This window comes from Eriocheir sinensis, unplaced genomic scaffold, assembly GCF_024679095.1.
Source record: "Eriocheir sinensis breed Jianghai 21 unplaced genomic scaffold, ASM2467909v1 Scaffold87, whole genome shotgun sequence".
NCBI lineage: Eukaryota > Metazoa > Arthropoda > Malacostraca > Decapoda > Varunidae > Eriocheir > Eriocheir sinensis.
Genome location: NW_026112241.1, coordinates 160,519 through 183,140, shown reverse-complemented (window position 1 = coordinate 183,140; position 22,622 = coordinate 160,519). Strand labels below are relative to the sequence as shown.

General features: G+C 43.6%; 1 protein-coding gene across 9 annotated transcripts in view; it reads left to right on the top strand.

Annotated features, from left to right (window-relative positions):
• The window catches only part of LOC126994767 (uncharacterized), a 57,427-nt gene extending 45,150 nt beyond the window's left edge, over nucleotides 1–12,277 (top strand). The window contains exons 3-6 of one of the 9 annotated variants that reach the window (XM_050854045.1): nucleotides 9,549–9,647; nucleotides 9,747–9,845; nucleotides 10,250–10,447; nucleotides 10,733–11,199. In XM_050854045.1, coding sequence (XP_050710002.1) covers nucleotides 9,549–9,647; nucleotides 9,747–9,845; nucleotides 10,250–10,447; nucleotides 10,733–10,892 — 556 coding nt within the window. In that variant the 3' untranslated portion in view covers nucleotides 10,893–11,199. The other 8 variants (XR_007749573.1, XR_007749568.1, XR_007749571.1 and 5 more) reach the window with 8 other exon arrangements.
• Nucleotides 12,278–22,622: the final 10,345 nt, after the last annotated feature.

Here is a 22,622-nt window from a genome sequence, read left to right as displayed (position 1 = left end):
CATATAGGTCTTTGGCTATAATCCTTTCTAAAGTCTTACAACATACTGAAGTAAGGCTAATTGGCCTATAATTGAGAGGAATATGTCTGGATCCCTTCTTAAATATGGGCACAATGTTGGATTTCTTCCACTCAACAGGCAACCTACCCTGGAGTAAGGACTTGAAGAGGGGTAGCCAGATTGGGACCAAACTTAAGGAGACAAGGATGTAGACAATCAGGGCCCATGCTTGAATTGACATCCAGTGAAGCAAGTCTCATCCTAACTTCCTCTAGAGATATAGTTACATTATCAACGGTTGCAAGTGAGCGCTGATGGGGAAAGTGTAGTGCGGCGACGGCCTGATGAACGAGCCTCCATAACCCACTTAGCCAGTGGGGTACCTCTTTAGCCGATTCGGTGAGGTGGCTCTCCCGTCACGCTGGTCGCGGGTTCAATCCCAGGCAGCCGTGGCCCGTGGAATACCCTCTCCTTGTTGTGATTAGTTTCTAGTGTGTTTCGATACACGCAGAGGACGTGAGGGACCGAGAGAGTAATAGAAAAAAGAGAATAGAAAATCTCGTCATTAAAAAAGGGAGTACTTGGATCCTGGGTGGCATACTGAAACTAGAGGCAAACATCTCAGCCATTGCACCACAGTCAGTTCTCCATTGTCTAGCTTAAGTGGACCCATGATGGTGCACCAATCTTTTTGCTCCTTATGTATTGGTGTAATAGTTTGGGTGATTCCTTTATCTTGTGAGTGAGGGATCTCTCATAAGCTATTTGTTGGGCAACATAATAATTACGGAAGCTCTGGTTTATCCCATTAAATTGCTCCAGGGCAAGAACAGCCTGATGGGAGTGTCTGCCATAGGTTGATCTATTAAGGTTATAAGCCAACCAGGCATTTTTCCTGGTAGTCTTTAGGGAGTTGGGAGGGTGTTGACGGAACTGGCGGGGGCGATCTTGTGAGACTGGAACATACTTAGCAATAAGGTTTGTAAGAATAAACTTTAGTCTTGAAAGCATATCATCTACAGATATATCATAAAATTCAAAATCCCAATCAGTATCTTGTAGAGACTCATTTATCTTGTTATATTTACCTCTATGCCAGGAGTACTTAACATGATGGACAAGATTGACCTCAACACTATTTTCAAAGTAATACTGTAGAATTAAGGGACAATGGCCACAGCTGGGGCAAAACTTCCACCCTATTATTCTCGCTGGTGTTGCCGGAGGACACAAATGTCGGGCTCTTTACCCACTGGTGAAGACCCAGAGTGATGAAGCGCTCCATAAAGAGTTTGTCAGGGGAGGATAGTTCATGGTCATGGCGTCACTAGGATGCCAGGCAATGGCAGGGAGATTAAAATCGCCGAGTATCAGCACTTCCTCGGAAGGACAGAAGCTGAGAAGACATTGGGCAAGTTCATTATTGTCAGTGTGGGTGTAGGAAGGAGGGCGATACACTGTCACCACATAAAGATTAAAATCCAGCAGGTGCATAATGCAAACATTACTGCTTTTAAGAGGGATGTAGTTCAGGTGTGTTGGTGTAGGTGCTCGATCACCTCCCTGAGCAAGTGGTTGCTGAGAATCCAGTACCCACAAAATGTGACGACACATATTAATAAGAAATAAATAATAGGAGCAAAACAGTTTCATCCTCTCACTACCATAGCTGGGCGTTATCGCGATAAGTTATCGCGATACTTTATCGCTGATAACAAAATCGGATTATCGACCATCCGCTACTTATTTAAATATATATCGGTATCTTCGTTACTTTTGTAACCAAACTAGCGATAATCGCTACTTTTTTTCCGCCGCTCAGGAAATTTTTTTTGTCTCCTTACTGCGCATGCGTGGCCCGGTGTTGTATGAAAAAACTTCGGGGTATGAAATATCTTCGGTGATGAGATTTCATGCTTGGGTCATGAAAATTAAAACACTAGGTTATTTTTTTTTATGCTACTCAAAAATCAATATATCAGAGAACAATCATTTAACTTTGCCCCAAAATAGATTATTCACTGCCTCCGATTTGATATTCCATATTCGTTTGTGAGCATGTCATGGTATTGAAGGCACCCGGTGTTGTGTTATTTGGTGTCCTATCGTCAAAAGCTGGCGCTTTTGTGTACAAACACTGGTCTCTCGTGAACTGCGCATGCTCAGACCATTAAGTGTAGACCTGTACACAGTGGCGTTCCTGAGGGGGGGGGCGAGGGGGGGCTGTTTGAAATCGCCCCCCGGGCCCCAAAGTGAGGGGGGCCCCAAAATGCGAAATTTAACCATTGAATACCAATGCTTTTGTTTCGTTTATAATCTCAGGCAGTCTGTGGTCCTTCCTCTCCTTTTTCTCCCTTCCAGCAATATTGAATTAACTCCCTAACTTCACTTTACTCTGGTCTACCTTCCCCTCCACTCTGTTCTACCTCCCTTCACTCTATTCTACCTTCCCTTCACTCATGTCTACCTCCCTTCACATCTTCCCTCTGTTCTTCCTCCAATCACTCTGTTCTTTCTCCCATCACTTTGTTCTACCTCCTATCACTCTGTTCTACCTCCAATTGAACCATTTCACTATGTTCTACCTTCCGGGCCTTCCCTTCACAGTATTCTAATTTCTACCTCCCTTCGCTGTTCTACCTCCATTTACTCTGTTCTACCTTCCTTCAATATGTTCTACTTCCTCCCATCACTGTCCTACCTCCCTTTCACTCTGTTCTACCTTACCTTCATTCTCTTCTACCTTCCCCTCACTCTGTTCTACCTTCCCTTCACTGTTTAACTTATTTCCACTCTGTTCTACCGCCCCAAACTTTGTTCTCCCTCCAGTCATGATTCACTCTGTTCTAACTCCCTTCACCCTGATCTATCTCCCTTTACATAATGGAGTCCCTTCCAGCAATATTGATTCATTTAACTCCCTCCACATCATATCGCCATCAGAGTACATTACTGTTATCCTCATTTTTACCATTTATCATTATGCTGAACTGGATTAAGTGGATCTTCAATTATTCAGTGTGCACCTAGTTTTAAGAAATAAAATGTCTGAAATTTGCATTTACAAGTGCCTTTAAAATGATTCTACAATTGCTCATATTCTAAAAATTTTCCCGGGGTGGGGTGGTGGGGGCTAACAGCACCCCACTAAACCCCGCAGCTGCTTTGGCTCATTGTGCTCGCCTCTCACCCCATAAGAGGGGCCCCAAATGGGAATGAGCCCCCCGGGCCCCAAAATGTCTAGGAACGCCCCTGCCTGTACAGTCTCACAATGCTTTTTTAACACATTAAGAGTTGTTGGAAAGCTGAATCAAACATACAGTACCACCATCCTCGCTGTTTCTAGAACGACGTACACTCTGTACATATAAATACAACTCGTACAGAGTGTCGTCCTAGAAACAGCGAGGATGGTAACTACTATGTCTGATTCAACCTTCCAGCAACTCTTAATTACAACAAAATCTTTGTGAGACTGTATAAATCTACGCTTGCTGGTCTGAGCATGCACTGTTCACGAGAGACCAGTGTTTGTAAACAATTTTTGACGGTGGGGACGCCAAATAACACAACACCGGTTCAGGCATTTCTAGTATTACCGTCCATATGTACGTGTCATCGTGTGGTTTTAAGGTTTTGTAAGTTTCCTAAAATACAGATAATGAAAATTTGAATTCATCAATGTAATTCTATCTGAAATATCAATATAGTATCGTTTTCGCCTATCGGACTTATCGCTAGCTAGTATCGGAATTGTGGATTTATATCGGGTATCGGTTATCGGTTATCGCCTATATTTGTGTCTCTAGTTAACGAATATCGGTTATCGACGTTAAGGTTTTCATTATCAGTTAACGGTTATCGGGAAGAAGGTTTTCTGTTATCGTGCCCAGCTATGCTCACTACTCAGAAAAGAGAGGAAAAAATATAAGGTATGACAGATTAGCGTCCCGTTGAAAAAACATAAACATTACCAGCAGCCAGGGAGGGACTCCGGCTGACGCGGCTTCTGGCTCAAGAAGGAGCATTTTTGTCTATTAAGTGTTGGCGGGGGCCTTCCCTCGCCAGACAAGCACCAAGACAGTTACCACCTTCCACAGAGTAACATCCCTCCACGCTGTCCTATCCCGTCACAGCCGTCACCCGCCTGAGGGTTGGCCACTCACGCCTCCCCTGCACAGACTGTCCAGGCCCCACATGGTGCCCCACACACACCAGAACACTCCCTGCTCCACTGCCCAAGATTCCACTCACCAACCTCAAGGCATCCTTAACCAGACTCACCATCCACAGGCCAACCCTAGAGGACCTGCTGGGCAGCGACACCCTCAGCCCCAACACTGCCTGCCAAGTGTACGCAGACCTTCCTGCAGAAGTCCCAGCAACTCAACAGGATCTAACCCCTCCCCTGGTGACGCATCGACAGAATAACAACATCAGCTAACATTTCCCAGTGACATGTTGAGAACAACCAGGCTTTTGAACTGGAGCCACAGGCTTAGGCCTCTTCCAGAACATCATCTGTGAGTATCTGTGAGACAGGGCTCAGGAGGCAGTGGCCCCAACCAGCCCCATAAAAATAAAACACCCCAGAAGTAAGTGCTTGATTGCTGTGATTCTGAAGGGATTCTGCTCGCAGTGATAATGCAGGGGGCCAGAGAGCTCTGATTCTGAAACACTGCCTATTCAAAGTAGCTTAAGACTGGCTCACCACCGCTGTGTAAACTATAAACTAGTCCAAAGTGTAGCAGCAAAATCACAAGCATTTGTCAAGACCTAAACAACTGTAACCTAATGTATCGGACTGTACATCATGATCTCGTGTGGGGACGCCCGGGACTGTGCCTTTTGGGCGGGAGTACTTAGAGCACCACCCGGGGGAGGTTGGCCTGCCCCCATGCCCCCACATGGACCTCCTCAGGCAGCTCAACACAGTGTCCACCAACAGCTCCAAGGTATGTCGGCATGTGAAAGAGTATTGGTAGAGGATGGAGAAGTCTACAGAATCCTCACTTTACAGCAGGCATCAGTGCATGTAGCAAATCCTGAATGACAGTGACAGTCGCCTAACCCCGTCAGTGTCCTGCCCAGCTCAGTATGCCAAGAACACCTCTACAGGAGAACAGCTAGGCAGTTGACAGTAGGACAGAAGAGGCTTGTAGGGAAGAATAAATGTCATGGTGAACAAACTATAGAATCACACCCTTTTTAATCTGAAACCACGGGTAATTCCAGAGCTGGGTGTGCTCAGAAAAAGTTTTCATTGTCAGTGAGACAGTGATTGTCATTTGCTACCCTTTCTGTCATGAGTTATTTTTCATGTGTTCATTACTGTTCATAATTTGTTTTAATAACTGAGCTCATTTGTAACTCCTTGCCCTGTGTCTGCAAGGAACTGGGGAGGTGATTGTGGTGTCATTAAACTTATTATTATTATTATTATTATTATTATTATTATTATTATTATTATTATTATCACTGAGATCCATGAAAGCAGGTCAAGGGAGGATAGAAAAATGCTGCAGACCCAAACCCTTGATGAGCAGACATGGATATAAAGGAGAAAAATAGAAGAAGAGAGTCAAACCCAGTGCCTGGTGAGTTGCCTGACAGCCATAACCTTTCTCCAGGAATGGTGGGACATCCGGCACAGCAAGGATGGGCTGGCGGAGGAGGAGCTGTCCGTGAGTGGCTGCAGAGTGGTGTGGTCCCGAGGTCAGGCTGGCTGAGTGGGGTCCCGGCAGGTTGTCAAGTGCATGACCTGAGACTCGGCTGTGATACATGCCATGCTCGCCTCCTCCTACACCTGCCCAGACCAACCGTCCCTGCTGGGAGAACCTGTCCCTCAAGAACCCACAGGTGACCTTTGCTCTTTGAGTATTAGTAATATATGAGGTTGCCAGACCAGACTGATAGACTCTTTTTTATTACAAGGGCAAAAACAAAGACAACAGCAACACACTGCTCCCAACAAAGGTGTAAGAATGGGAGGCCAAGAGCTGTGTGGCCTCAATCACCACCCGCCGAGGAAGCTTTTTTTGTTTTTAACTCAAAGGAGACGGCTCAAGGGCAACAAAAAGAGTGCATAAAAAAAAAATCCGGCTCCTCACCGCTCCGTGTTCTTGCTCTTATTTACGGATGTATTTATTTACTCATTCTTTTTTTGTTCATTATTATTTTTTTTTCTGCCGCGTGGTGTAATAATGCTGTGGTGGTTCTCTCTTTTTATTTCTTCATCCGCATCACTCTCCCATTCATCCTTGACCTTTCGTTTACCGTCATTGTCATCCACCTCGTCCTTGTTACAGTAGAGCCCCATTCAGCGCAAGAATTAGGTGGATGAAGCGGCCGCGCTAACTGAATAAAGTAACCAATATGAAAAAAACTATTTGGTGCAGACGTGGGTCTGACTTTTGGGTTTGATAATTACTCAAAATAATCACTCACATTAAAAAAACAACCCTACGATTGGCTGGGCTCTGAAAACACACTTGTGATTCGCTGGGAGTCCGGTGACGTCATCGCCGGCGCTCACCCGGCCAGCGGCCTCGCTGCCTTAAGGCAGTGTGTCACACTGGCTGTTTTCTTCTAACCGTTGTGGCTACTGGCAACGCCCGTGCACCCATCCAGGAGCGAGTTGTCGGTTCACCGTAACCTGGTGTCACACTGAGCCCTTTTCTTCCCACCGCGTTGGCGGCAGCTTGGACAACCGGCAAGTCCAAATTTTCCTGGTGTGCATCACACACGGCCAAGGTCAGTTGCCCGTACCCACATCCACGACGTAAACAAAGCACTTGCCCTGTATCAACATGGCGTAAAGTAAGGGCTCTCGCAGCTTGTGCCGCGCATCATGGCAGCTTGGCGCAATTTTCAAAACTCAGTCGTGGTGGCTGCTCGCGCTAACTGAGGCTTTCGTGCTAACTAATTTTTTCCTTGGTAGATGGTGGCTTGTGCTAATTGATCTCGCGCTAACTGAGGCTTTCACACTAATTAATTTTTTCCTTGGTAGATGGTGGCTTGTGCTAATTGATCTCGCGCTAACTGAGGCTTTCACGCTAATTAATTTTTTCCTTGGTAGATGGTGGCTTGTGCTAATTGATCTTGCGCTAACTGAGGCTTTCACACTAATTAATTTTATCCTTGGTAGATGTTGGCTCACGCTAATTGATCTCGCGCTAACTGAGGCTTTCACACTAATTAATTTTTTTCTTGGTAGATGTTGGCTTGTGCTAATTGATCTTGCGCTAAGTGGGGCTCTACTGTACTTTTTTTTTCTTCATCCACTTTGCTCTCCCATTCATCCATTTCCTTGTTCTCTCATTTACTGTCATTGTCATCCACCTCGTTCTAGTTACCTTTTATTTTCCTTCATCCACATCACTTTTCTTATTTTTTTTATTTTCCCTTCGACGCTCTCATTTACCGTCTCGTACGCAGTTTTCCATCTGTTGCACTCTTCTGGGCGTGACCAAGCTATTGTGTTTATTTATATATCTACAATATTTACTCATTCATTTTTTATTCATTATGTATTTTTACTGTCGCAGGTTCAATCACACGCTCTGCGAAGCTTACGTGGAGGAAAACTGGTCTCCCGGCCAGGTGGTCATCAACCTTGTGGCCACGGACCTTGACGCCTGGGACCTGGGCAAGCTGAGATACACCGTCCTGCACCAGACCTCAGAGGCAGCCGTCACCATGAACAAGGAAGGTGGAGAAAGACTGAATTTACTTGTACTCTTGAAAGAGATTTCGTATGGAGGTTTTACGCATTAATGTTATTGTTCATAGTTATGGTGGAAGTAGTAGTAGTAGTAGTAGTAGTAGTAGTAGTAGTAGTAGTAGGAGGAGGAGGAGGAGGAGCAGGGAAAGGCAGCAGAATAAGGAACCATAGAAGGAGAAAAAAAAGAGCTGGAAACCTACCCTTTTTCCCTCCCACATATCATTGAAGTTTTCCCTGAGATCATATTACAGTAACTTATTATTATATATCTCTTGACCTGCATCTCATAGCTCAAGGAAACAGATAACTTGAGCACGATTTTTTGAGGCATTTATTTAAAGACTACCTAAACTTAACCTAACCTAACAAAACCCTCAACAGTTACCATACACTTGACTCAGAAAACTCATATTTGCTTCCTTACTAATGAGACCTTCTATATAACAATGTGAGGTCATTCTTTGTTGATTCATATTGAAAGACACCCTAAACTTAACCTAACCTAACAAAACCCTAAATAATTACCATACATCTTGACTCAGAAAACTCATATTTGCTTCCTTAGTAATGAGACTTTCTATATAACAATGTGAGGTCATTCTTTGTTGATTCATATTGAAAGACACCCTAAACTTAACCTAACCTAACAAAACTCCAAACAGTTACCATACATCTTGGCTCAGAAAACTCATATTTGCTTCCTTAGTAATGAGACTTTCTATATAACAAAGTAGGGTCATTCTTTGTTGATTCATATTGAAAGACACCCTAAACTTAACCTAACCTAACAAAACTCCAAACAGTTACCATATATCTTGGCTCAGAAAACTCATATTTGCTTCCTTAGTAATGAGACTTTCTATATAACAATGTGAGGTCATTCTTTGTTGATTCATATTGAAAGACACCCTAAACTTAACCTAACCTAACAAAACCCTCAACAGTTACAATACATCTTGACTCAGAAAACTCATATTTGCTTCCTTACTAATGAGAGTTTCTATATAACAATGTGAGGTCATTCTTTGTGTATTTATACCATACAGACTTCACCTTCCCAGGCAGTTTATACACTGAGACACCCCTGGATCTTGAGTCCCTGCCCGTGCACAGCCTCAAGGTGTCCGTGATGGACGAAGAGATCCAGGCCAGCTTCACGGTGGTGCGCGTCAAGAACAAAAACCCACCAGTCTTTACGCTGCCGGAGTACCAGGCGAACATCATGGCTCCCAGGACGACCATTCTCAAGGTGGGGAACAGGGAGGAGAATATAGGGAAAGAGGAAGAGAAGCAGAGAGAAACAGGGGAAGGGAGGAGAAAAAAGAGATGAGGAAGAGAAAAATCAAGCCTTTGTGGTGGATAGTGGAGTGTTTCCCATGTGGTATTGGTGTGCTGGATATCCCTTCACTGCTAGCCTGGTAACATACACTCCCAGGTCTTTCTCTGTGGTGGATAGTGGAGTGTTTCCCATGTGGTATTGGTGTGCTGGATATCCCTTCACTGGTAGCCTGGTAACATACACTTCCAGGTCTTTCTCTGCCTCTGTGGTGGATAGTGGAGTGTTTCCCATGTGGTATTGGTGTGCTGGATATCCCTGCACTGGTAGCCTGGTAACATACACTCCCAGGTCTTTCTCTGCTTCTGTGGTGGATAGTGGAGTGTTTCCCATGTGGTATTGGTGTGCTGCATATCCCTTCACTGGTAGCCTGGTAACATACACTTCCAGGTCTCTCTCTGCCTCTGTGGTGGATAGTGGAGTGTTTCCCATGTGGTATTGGTGTGCTGGATATCCCTTCACTGGTAGCCTGGTAACATACACTCCCAGGTCTTTCTCTGCCTCTGTGGTGGATAGTGGAGTGTTTCCCATGTGGTATTGGTGTGCTGGATATCCCTTCACTGGTAGCCTGGTAACATACACTCCCAGGTCTTTATCTGCTTCTGTGGTGGATAGTGGAGTGTTTCCCATGTGGTATTGGTGTGCTGGATATCCCTTCACTGGTAGCCTGGTAACATACACTCCCAGGTCTTTCTCTGCCCCTGTGGTGGATAGTGGAGTGTTTCCCATGTGGTATTGGTGTGCTGGATATCCCTTCACTGGTAGCCTGGTAACATACACTCCCAGGTCTTTCTCTGCCTCTGTGGTGGATAGTGGAGTGTTTCCCATATGGTATTGGTGTACTAGATATCCCTTCACTGGTAGCCTGGTAACATACACTCCCAGCCTGGGAGTCCCAGGTCTTTCTCTGCCTCTGTGGTGGATAGTGGAGTGTTTCCTATGTGGTATTGGTGTGCTGGATATCCCTTCACTGGTAGCCTGGTAACATACACTCCTTGGTCTTTCTCTGCCTCTGTGGTGGATAGTGGAGTGTTTCCCATGTGGTATTCGTGTGCTGGATATCCCTTCACTGGTAGCCTGGTAACATACACTCCCAGGTCTTTCTCTGTGGTGGATAGTGGAGTGTTTCCCATGTGGTATTGGTGTAATGGATATCCCTTCACTTGTAGCCTGGTAACATACACTCCCAGGTCTTTCTCTGCCTCTGTGGTGGATAGTGGAGTGTTTCCCATGTGGTATTGGTATGCTGGATATCCCTTCACTGGTAGCCTGGTAACATACACTCCCTGGTCTTTCTCTGCCTCTGTGGTGGATAGTGGAGTGTTTCCCATGTGGTATTGGTGTGCTGGATATCCCTTCACTGGTAGCCTGGTAACATACACTCCCAGGTCTTTCTCTGTGGTGGATAGTGGAGTGTTTCCCATGTGGTATTGGTGTGCTGGATATCCCTTCACTGGTAGCCTGGTAACATACACTCCCAGGTCTTTCTCTGTGGTGGATAGTGGAGTGTTTCCCATGTGGTATTGGTGTGCTGGATATCCCTTCACTGGTAGCCTGGTAACATACACTCCCTGGTCTTTCTCTGCCTCTGTGGTGGATAGTGGAGTGTTTCCCATGTGGTATTGGTGTGCTGGATATCCCTTCACTGGTAGCCTGGTAACATATACTCCCAGGTCTTTCTCTGCCTTTGTGGTGGATAGTGGAGTGTTTCCCATGTGGTATTGGTGTGCTGGATATCCCTTCACTGGTAGCCTGGTAACATACACTCCCAGGTCTTTCTCTGCCTCTGTGGTGGATAGTGGAGTGTTTCCCATGTGGTATTGGTGTGCTTGATATCCCTTCACTGGTAGCCTGGTAACATACACTCCCAGGTCTTTCTCTGCCTCTGTGGTGGATAGTGGAGTGTTTCCCATGTGGTATTGGTGTGCTGGATATCCCTTCACTGGTAGCCTGGTAACATACACTTCCAGGTCTTTCTCTGCCTCTGTGGTGGATAGTGGAGTGTTTCCCATGTGGTATTGGTGTGCTGGATATCCCTTCACTGGTAGCCTGGTAACATATACTCCCAGGTCCTTCTCTGCCTCTGTGGTGGATAGTGGTGTGTTTCCCATGTGGTATTGGTGTGCTGGATATCCCTTCACTGGTAGCCTGGTAACATACACTCCCAGGTCTTTCACTGCCTCTGTGGTGGATAGTGGAGTGCTTCCCATGTGGTATTGGTGTGCTGGATATCCCTTCACTGGTAGCCTGGTAACATACACTCCCAGGTCTTTCTCTGTGGTGGATAGTGGAGTGTTTCCCATGTGGTATTGGTGTGCTGGATATCCCTTCACTGGTAGCCTGGTAACATATACTCCACAACTTTCTACTCATGCTCATCCCTATACTTTCCAAACCCCTTATGCAAGAGTTAACCAGCATCTTCACTCTTTCATCCCTCACGCTGGTAAACTCTGGAACAATCTTCCTTCATCTGTATTTCCTCCTGCCTACGACTTGAACTCTTTCAAGAGGAGGGTATCAGGACACCTCTCCTCCCGAAATTGACCTCTGATTTTGGACACTCCTTTAACCTCTGTTCGGGAACAGTGAGTAGCGGGCCTTTTTTTATTCTTTTCTTTGTGCCCGTGAGCTGTCTCCTTAGCTGTAAAAAAAAAAAATAAATAAAAAAAATTAGTTATACACTTTTAAGACTTGCCCGGAGATGTGATCCGGCCCTATGGCTTTCCTTCCATCTAAAGTTTCCATCAGCCTCTACAGCTCCCCTTTCTCAACCTTTACATAATTTAGCTTCTCTTCAGTATGATTTTCGAGCCCCCTGTCAAAGTCGGTCTCTTTCGTAAGCACTTTATGAAAATTTTTATTTTAATATTTCTGGATCTTCTTCGTCCTTCTCGTAGAATACACTTTTTTAAGTGTTTCCGCTCCTGCATTTCTTTCTAACTTCCTTTTCCTTCCTTTCCTTCCTTTCCTTTCCCTTCCTTCCTTCCTTTTCTTTCCTTTCCTTTCCCTCCTTCCTACCTTCCTTTCCCTTCCCTTCCTTTCCTTTCCTCTCCCTTCCTTCCTTCCTTTTCTTTCCTTTCCTTTCCCTCCTTCCTACCTTCCTTTCCCTTCCCTTCCTTTTCTTTCCTTTCCTTTCCCTCCTTCCTACCTTCCTTTCCCTTCCCTTCCTTTCCTTTCCCTTCCTTCCTTCCTTTTCTTTCCTTTCCTCTCCCTCCTTCCTACCTTCCTTTCCCTCCCCTTCCTTTTCTTTCCTTTCCTTTCCCTCCCTTCCTTCTATTTCCTTTCCCTTCCCATCCCTACCCATCCCGTACATTACCTTCATTAACCTTCCCCACCCCTCCGTCTTTCCTTTCCTTTCCTTTCCTTTCCATCCCTTCCATCCCTTCCCTTCCAATTAAGAAATTGTAAAAAAATTTTGTTTCTTCCTCACAACTAAAAACTATTCTTCTTTCAAATTTAGCTTCCTCTTCTCTCCTTATTTTCACATATTCTTTTTTTTTTTTATTATATTTGTCTCTGTTATTCTTATTTGGTCTTGTCTTTAAATTCAATATCAATCCTCCTCTTCATATCAGTCCAGTCTACCCCAGCGAAAAAACTCTTGAGTCCAATGTAATCTGCCTTTGCGTAATATTTAATCCTTACTTTTCATCTGTGTGTGTGTGTGTGTGTTTCAATCTGACTGTGTGTGTGTTTATTTGCATTTTCTGAAGCTGTGTGTGTGTGTGTGTGTGTGTGTGTGTGTGTGTGTGTGTGTGTCCATCTGTATGTGTGTGTGTGTGTGTGTGTGTGTGTGTGTGTGTGTGTGTGTGTGTTTCAATCTGACTGTGTGTGTGTTTATTTGCATTTTCTGAAGCTGTGTGTGTGTGTGTGTGTGTGTGTGTGTGTGTGTGTGTGTGTGTGTGTGTGTGTATGAGTGTGTGTGCATGTGTGTGTGTGTTAAGAAGCTGTACAAACAGTAAATTGATTTATTGGGTTTCCAACAACGTGATGTAATAGACGTGTAAATACCAGCAGCCAAGTATTGGGGGAGCCAAGGCCCCGGGCGCGCGGTTTTTGGTGCGCCAAAATTGGACACCAGAATTTTGAATTGTAAGAAATATAAAATAAGAAAAATTTCTCCAGTTGAGTCAAAGTGTGATTTTAGCGCTGTTCCTATAAAGGACACACCTTTGAGGTCGCTGGTGTTCCACGGCCTGACATTTGATAGCTACTTTTACCGAGGACTATATGATCACCAAATCACTGTGCTGCCCCAGGTGCCAAATTTTAAAGATTCGCAACTGGTAAATACATTTCTTCTCGTAGAATTTCCTGTTAAAGCACAAAAAGTGACACTGTAGTGCTGAAAACATGACACAAGCGCACGGATGCTATTTCTACGAGTTTACAACGCGGACTGAGACTAGAACCAAGAATTACGAGACCAAGTAGAACTGACCCAAAATCTTGCAAAATTCTTACATTTCTTGTTCTGGTGTGTCAGAGTTTAAAAATTCCCCAATTCTTGGGCTGGGTGTGGCCACTGTTCTGCTGGCCGCACCTCCATAAACCTATGGCGATGACCATTTCCTGAGCTTCCAGTGGGTAACCCTGCCAGGTGGGGGTGGACATGGAGCTCACGAGGTCACTGTTGTGTTACTGTTGCACCACAGACCATTTTAAAGCATCACAGTATGATAAGTAAGAACTTCCCGGAATGAAAACATCATCGCCATCGTTACAAACAATTGAAACGATGCCATTTGTCAATATTTTGTAGAGGAAAAGGGCGTCTTAACCGTGTAGCAGAGAAGGGACAAATTTGTGCCATGATATAACCCCCAAAACAGATGATACATAATCTGATCACAGATGCTTTGATATATATTATGAAACGGTTTGTGTGAGGGGTGATTGTTTCTCATTTTTCTCGCTTAGAGGGACCACTAAGAAACATGATCCCCACTGCTTCCACCACCGGGTTAGGAAACTCTGTCGCATGCAATGACGCTAAGTAGCCAGTGCTGAAATGCTCCTAATGAACTGTAGATCCCGTAACTGTGACAAAACTAACTCGTGTCGTCCTTGACGGTATTGCTATTTTAGTGCAATACGTTTAGGCCACACCCAACTCACCTTATCAAATATGAAGACTGATCTCCCTGCTGCACCGACCTATGCCATACCCCAGGCCCCCAAAGGACAAGGATAACCAGCAGGTCACTTAGCTAGGATGGGGTTTCAGATTTAGTGGTCTGAGCCCGGTCGGCTGAGGTGAGGCCGGCCTTTGGTAGTACAGTAATCCCTAGTTTATCGTGGGGGTTAGGTTCCAGAACCCCCCGCGATAGGCGGAAATCCGCAAAGTAGCGACCTTATATTTATTTTATTATTTATATAATTTATATATTATATTTTATATATATTGTTTATATAAGCACGCATATCTCTGTGAATCTGTACTGCGTCGTTTAGGAGCCTTTTGAATCTGGTTGCCCAGAGAGAGAGAAAGAGAGCGAGAGCGCGCGCGCGCGAGAGAGAGAGAGAGAGAGAGAGAGAGAGAGAGAATTAGACATAACAAGTAGTACCTATTAATTAACCCATCGGCTGTGATTGGCACGGATTTGGCTTTCACTGGTAGCCTGGCAACATATACAGTACTCCCAGGTCTTTTTCTGCCTCTGTGTTGGATAATGGAGTGTTTCTCATGTGGTATTGGTATGTTGGATATCCCCTCCGAAGGTGGATGACTTTACATTTTCCTTCAGTGAATTGTAGCAGCCACCTTTTATTCCATTCCTGTAGCTTGGTGATGTCTTATTGTGGGAAATCGACAGTCAAGGGATTAAACAAGGACGCACGGCTCAACAAGCTATTTAAGCCGATCACTTTCCTCACTATAGAAAGACTACAAAATGAACACACTGGCTTCATAAACCACAAACACAAACTAGCAAGAACTGTTGCTTTATCGCCACCATCATCAACAAACTCCCTATGTCATGTTTTTGACTTTGGGAAGTTGAAAAAGCCGTCTCATTTTGGTAATCTTCCGGTCATGGGCAGAAGAGTTGAGAAAGGCGACTTTGAGGACACGCACACCCCAGACAGAAGGACAAAGGCAACTCTGCCCAAAGGTGTGCACCGCACCATGGCGGAAAACTGGCCGAGGAAAATATCCGGAAATACACGAAAAATGGCTTACCAGGCAGACTGTTACAGGGTTGAAGACGTGCTGACAGTGTGCTGATGGTGTTCTGGTGACGGGGTGACAGTGTGCTGATGACGTGGTGTCAGTCTACTGATAATGTGCTGACAGTCTGCTGACAGTGTGCTGACAGTCTACTGACAGTGTGCTGATGAAGGACTTCTCTCACCACAGTCTGTCACTTTGTTTCGGACTTGATTTCGTTTGTGTCACACGCCCAAATTCACTTTCCATGTGGGTCGACATCACCCTGGGGCATATTGGCCTGGGAGAGGCTAGGCTGACTAACAAGTCGACGCTCTGACCCATGTGAGCGTATAGATGCACACGGGAGCGTCCTTTCAATTGCAATTAATTACGGTAATTTGCAAACGCGTCTGACGCGTCAACGGTATATGATTGCAAATCGCTTTTAACGCGTGAGACGCGTCAACGGTACTCTACGGGTTAAGAACAGTGGCAGTCTGGCAATCTTCAAGAAAGCGCTGAAGACTCACTTATTCACTAAATCCTATGACTTTACAAACGTGAGGATCAGGGTTGCAGTAAAGGAAATAATTGAAACATATTCTCCTATTTTTCAAAGAATTACTTCACATACACACATAGATCATCCACAGTCTTTTCTGATACTTTGATTTGAAGCTGCAGTCATTTTTCTTTGAGCAATTTCAGTGAGGACATGTCCAAAACATGACATGATCTGGTTAGACTGTTAAGAGACTAGACAGAGTTGTGGTGTGGTGCTGGCCATGGCTGGCTGGCTGCAGCTGCTCAGTCTTAGGACTGGCTCAAACAGCCAGCCAGGTTACTTCAACATGTGTTTTAAACTATTGTAGACAATATTGAGGTTTACGTTCATTTAATTATTTTCATTTATAAAAAAATATATAAAATCAATTTAGATAAAAAAATCTGATTTGAATAAAAAAATCCATTTTTTTTATTTAAAAAAAATCAACAACCCTGGTGAGGATTGAGGACAACTTTAGGTGCTAATGTTACTGTTGTAATGTTGGCGGCCCTGTGGAGCGCTGCGGCGGCGGACCGGGGCCTGAAACCTCATCACCGGTGAACTGAAACAGGTAAACTTGACATGGGTAAGCTTGGGTGTGATTCTGGAATAATACCAAGCTGTCACCTCAGCCACAAAAAGCTTGAAACAGGTAAACCTGACATGGGTAAGCTTGGGTGTGATTCTGGAATATTACCTATCTGCCACCTCAGTAAATCTAAAGAAGTACACTCCACCCCCTCCAACACCCCAGCCCCCCTACCCCGCCAAGACAAGCCTGGGGACCTGTGGGGAACCGGGGCTTTGGAGGGGGAAGCCCAAATCACTGAAAAATAGGCTTCCAAAATTTCCCTAGAAAAATCTCAAAAGTAGGGAAAGTTCCTAACGCATACTCCTGTAGTCTGTTACAATATGACCTAGCATTCGGTCTGTTGACGAATGTCAGGCATGTCATTGGATGGTGGGCATAGTGGCCCCCCCCACCCCACCCGCGCTGCGTAATTTCTGACGGGCCACGCCGCATGTCAAATATATTTAAACTACTCCAACCGAACTTTACGACCTGCTGATGAGGGGGGCTTCGCCCACCTCGACCCACATGTATATGCGACTTCTTTCTGCGAAGAGGTATTTCTCGCAACACCGGTTGCACCACCGTCGCGGCCGCCGCCACAGGAGGCTGCACTTTTGTCAATATTATCCCATATTTTCAATAATAAATAGTCCTTGAATTGGATTTTGAAAGCGTTTCCATGGTTGTTGAACATTTGTAGAAAAGATATATGAATAGCTAGTGTTGTTTCGTAAGGTAGGTAATGGATTGAAATACTGGCACGGTACTAAAACTATTCCTAACCCATCAGTTAGCTTCATCAATCCTTGTAGGGAACCTTTGTTTTGGTGGTGGAAGGACAAATCACTGAAAAATTGGCTTCCAAAATGTCCCTAAAAAAATCAAATATAGGGAAAATTCCCTAGTCTAAAGTAAGGAAAGTCCCTAACGTATACTCTTGTAATTTATTCCAATATAACCTACCAGCCGCCGCAGCGGGTCTGTTGACGAGTGTCAGGGGCGTAATTGGACGGTCACTGTAATGGAACCCCCCCACCCCACACCGCCGCCGCCCCAATCCGTATAATTGAGCAACTCTTGGGAAATGTCATGTTTCATAAAAACATATGGTACAGTACTGACAGTTAACCCATCCACTTCTTGTAAGTTGATGGTAGATCGTGTTACCGAGTAGTTTGGGGTACAAAATGCAACAGATTTGTGACAGCTGTCATATATGAGCCGTTAGTGACCTAACGATTGCTACGTATCACCCTGGCCTCCATTTTACTGAAACTATGAGTACGCGCGTCGAACAATATCCGGTTGGTTTGTGACACGTGACAAGCTTCATGCGACCGCTATTCACAAAACGCACATATGTCACACGCCCGGGTCACTATTCAATTTTGGATAGTAATCGGTCCTTTTGTCTAACTACATGCATACCAATAAAGAGGTTGAATAGTCAGTCAATACTTACCGAGAGGTGAAGTACAATGATATTTTGAGTGAGAGAGTGAGACTCTGGTCCATCCATCATGGCGGCGCGATGAAAACTGACTGAAAACATGCCTACGTGGTGCTACCTGCGCAATTCAACCCGCATAGCTATACATCCTGAATATAATCTTTTAAAATTATAAAATACAAATACTTGCGCCATTATGTGCTTTAATATAGCGAAGAAAATAACGTAGAAATCATAAAGACTGTTTTATGTCCGAAATTGTAATGATCCTTGTGCGTACTGACTTGGGAACTATATAGTTTGTATGGTGCACTGCAAGGCAGGTACGAGGCTCAGTCTGTGCATAGAGGCGCTCGTGAAACAATAACAATGGACTTAGAAAATCCAAGCCACCCAACTTTATAATTAATGAGGCTTGCCCCCCTGGCCCCTCCCCAAGGTAAAACGTATACGAAAATGCATTATAATTAAAATTCTCTCACGTGCTAATTTACTACGAATATTGGTTTGGAGTGGTGCTCCCTAAGATTAACCCTGAAATGATACCAAGCTGTCACCTCAGCCACAAAAAGCTTGAAACAGGTAAACATGACATGGGTAAGCTTGGGTGTGATTCTGGAATATTACCAAGCTGTCACCTCAGCCACAAAAAGCTTGAAACAGGTAAACTTGACATGGGTAAGCTTGGGTGTGATTCTGGAATAATACCAAGCTGTCCCAGCCAGCACACACACATGGGGCCCACATGGGATTTCCATGGGTATTGGTGGGATTGGTGGGCATGGGTAGGGGATGGGGAAATGCATGGGTTTCATATGGGACTCAGGTGGGTTTCCCACAAAAGTAAATATTTTTCTTTTGTGCTATAAGAGCTCAGGAAATTGTCTAAACGACCGAGAAAATTTACCTAGAGACAATTATTAAAAAATATACACGTGACTTGGCAGACAAATGATTTATGGGTACAACGTGGGACCGTTGTGGGTTTCCCACACATATATATTATTTCTTTCATTAATACTCCAACAATGAAATGTGTTGTCAGAACTATTGTAAATTTATCTTGGAGGCAATTCCTTTAACATTTATATGTTGTCTGGCAGATGAATATGGGTGCAACATGGGACCCATGTGGGCTTCCCACAATGGTATATTACAACTGAAATGGCTGTACGAGTGCTTAATTGTTTTTGTAGGCAAGAGAAACAGGCAATTAGTGCAGACTGTAACCGAATCTGCATGGCAATGATATTTTTCGCGGACTGCCTTGCCGTAAAATCAAAATAACCGTTCCGTAATGTTTTTTTCCTAAATGTTTGAGTAATACTGAAATGAGGCCAGCAGATAGTTTACAGACGTATCAGATGATTTCTTCTTGTCGCAATTTGTAAAATTATATATTATCTTGCTTTAAATATTATTTATTAAGTATTTTGTAATGGTTATTGACATTGACTTTTTTATATGATAAAAAAGTGCATTCTTTTTATGCAATAATATTTTTCATTGTTGAACTAGAAGATGCATTATATTATAACCCAGCAGAGACTTAAAAAGTCGACATTCATTTTGGCCCAGCGGTTGCTGTAAACACACTACAGCAAAAGCAAGAGCTGGGGCCTGGCGGGAACATAACAGTTTGCGTATTTTCCACCTACATTCTCAAGCTACTGTGACAGCAAGTCAGAGGTGAGATGTCTTATATTGCACTTGAATATGTTGTGAATATTCTTTAATGGTTAGAGCTATATATGATGCCTTCCATAGCGTGTAAAGAAAGAAATGTTAAAAAGTGCTGTCTTTGCAGATTTTCGAAGCCATCAGCCACTGTCCTGTCTCCCAACAAGTGCCAAGAGGCACTGATTCAATACTTCGCTGCCGCAGCCTATAGGTATGTATTATATGTGGAAAGTACATTACGCACGGTTGTGATAGTAGTATATAAAGAGGTGGTGGTGTAGAGATAGAAGTGGTAAGGTGGTGGTCAAGGTGGTGGTGGTGGTAGTTTTTGGTGGTGATGGTGGTGGTGGTGTTGTGGTGGTGGTAGTTTTTGGTGGTGATGATGGTGGTGGTGTTGTGGTGGTGGTACAGTATTATTACCTTGTGTCAATATACTAAGTCTTGAGTAACAAGGACATGTGAATGAATATTAATGAATGTAATAGCATATGAGGTTTAAATCTCTGAAAACAGCCTGTGTTTTACAGAGTAGAAACACCTGCAAGGTCGTTCCAGTGGCTGGACGATATGGAAAATTATGAAATATATATTGTGCAAGAACAAAGAGAAAAAGAATAAAGGCTAAATTGTGGTCTTATTTGTTGATTTCAGGTGAATGTTCTAGGTGAGATTGGAGGGATGAACACTGATGAATATGTGAAGTGAGTAATGAAGTTCATAATAAGTGACACACTGACCACAAAACTGAACATGTCTTGAAGGAACAACAAGAAGGCATTTGGCTCCACAAACTTATTCGAGACTGTTTAGGGTAAGTATTTTTTTCACATTTCCTTATCTATCTATCTATTTTTAAAGTCAACACTCACACATAGGTCTATTAACTGTGATTTAGTAAAACAGAAAAAAGTAAAACTTAACTAGAGGTGGGAGAGTTGGATCATCTCTAAGGATGCCATAAACAGCAGTAAAACAGGTCACAGCATGCATTCACTACTTAGCCAGGTAAATATGGAGAATCACTCCGTGTCTTCAATATACAATATTACGCCTCCATATTATAGTTAAGGGATGAAATACATGTCCCTTAACCATAATATGAAGGCGCAGGTACTTAAAAGTAAAGAAAAAGTCCCTTAAAGGAATAATATTCACGAAAGGGTAGCCTCCTATGGCAGCGGCGGCAGTCCGCCAGAGTTACGAATAATACCTCCTCGCAAAAATAAGTCGCATATTCACTACTCCCCTTCCCCCAGCAAGCATATTTAAGCTACTCCAACCAAACTTTACAATCTGGCAGGGGGGACTGCATCACCCCTGGACTCCCCTTACCTTTACTGGATGGAATATATGAATATGGTACCTATTTTTGCCATAGGAGGCTACCCTTTCGTGAATATTATTCCTTTTGGGGACGTTATCTTTACTTTTACACCCCTTCATATTATGGTTAAGGGACATGTTAACTATAATATGAAGCATATATCGTATATGAGGCAGTAGTGATTCTCCATATTACCCTCAACCTAGTAGACCTTACTAACTTATTTGTCGTTTTGGTCGTTTGATTTTACTTATGTAAGTTTTGGAATATATATTAGTAACTTTAATTCAGGTATTTTTTTCTGGTTCTAGGAGAAGTGAAAACGAATTCACAAACGTCAGATTGCACGAGAAGATGTGGAGCATGCAGTGGCGAAGTGGTTGATGGTGGTAAGAGATCGCAGTGGCAATTGCATGTGAAGGGATACTGGTGCAACATTGTCTGCTAATTAGAATACCTGTACGTGTAAATCTTATGGAAAAGAAAGTTTAATATATAGGTTCCTTAGTTTTGTTTACATGTAGTAATTAGAATTAAGGCTTTGTTAGAGATGATTCTAATCAGAATATAGGTAGAGATGTATTTCTGCCAAAGGAATTCTGTATTCTGTATTACTTTTATCTATCTATCTATCTATAGCTCTGACGCCTCGTTCCCTCCAGGAACATCCCCCTAGGGCAGTGGTTCCCAACTTTTTTTTTTTTTCAGGCGACCCCAATCATGCACCTCTAGACATGACTGCGACCCCACTAGTTTAGTTGTATATGTGTTATAATATAATAATACCATGTTTGATATTTTGAGGTCTTGGGGACCCCAGGAAAAATGTAGCGACCCCAGGGTTGGGAAAGGGGCTCTAGGGGTGGCCACGGCAGAAAAGCCTTAGTACTATTATTACTACTATTATTACAATTATTCTGTATTACTTGTGTTTATATATTACTGATTAGTAGATTTTGTTTCATAATATTCACAGTATATTTGAGAAGCTTATATTTTTTATGATATAAATATATGGAACAATTTTATAGCAGACAGTCACAATATAAACACTGTCAATTTCATTTTACTACCAAAATCATATTGTGCTTTTAAAGAGTTTTGTTAATGTGGAAGAAAATAATCATTCAGTTTTGAAGCATGTATAAATAAATAAAGTTAAGTTGAATCATTTGATTATTATTCATATAACTTTGAGATATGTATGGCCGTTGATATTGGGCTTTAGGCAATTCAACAGAAAATGAACATAGAGAACTCTCTCGCTATGCTGTATGTACTTTTAAACACTAACATCACTGTTTCATTGGAGGACAGGGGTATGGGTATACTCGTATAATGTTGAAGACTGCCTCTGCTTTCTGTTTTTCAGTGACTATGTCAAAAGCCCTTTATCAGTGGTACTGCACCAAATATATGCAAGATATCCCCATAAATTCAATGGCATGCCCATGCAATACCCCTATGGATCCCACCCATATCCCACATTTAACCCACTTGGGCAGCCACCTGAAACCCACATGAATCCCGTGGCCAAATTTATCTGGGCCCCATGTGGGCAGCCCACATGGGGCCCATAAAGTAGCCACAAAAGACCCACGTGGGTCCCATCATCCAGTGCTGGCTGGGGTCACCTCAGCCACAAAAAGCTTGAAACAGGTAAACTTGACATCGGTAAGCTTGGGTGTGATTCTGGAATATTACTGACCCATCACCTGAACCTCCCCAAAAAAGCTTGAAATAGATAACCTTGTAATACGCACTGGATGGGCGTGGAGGCGTGGGGGCACTGGGTGGGCGTGGAGGCGTGGGGGCATTGTGGGGGCACTGT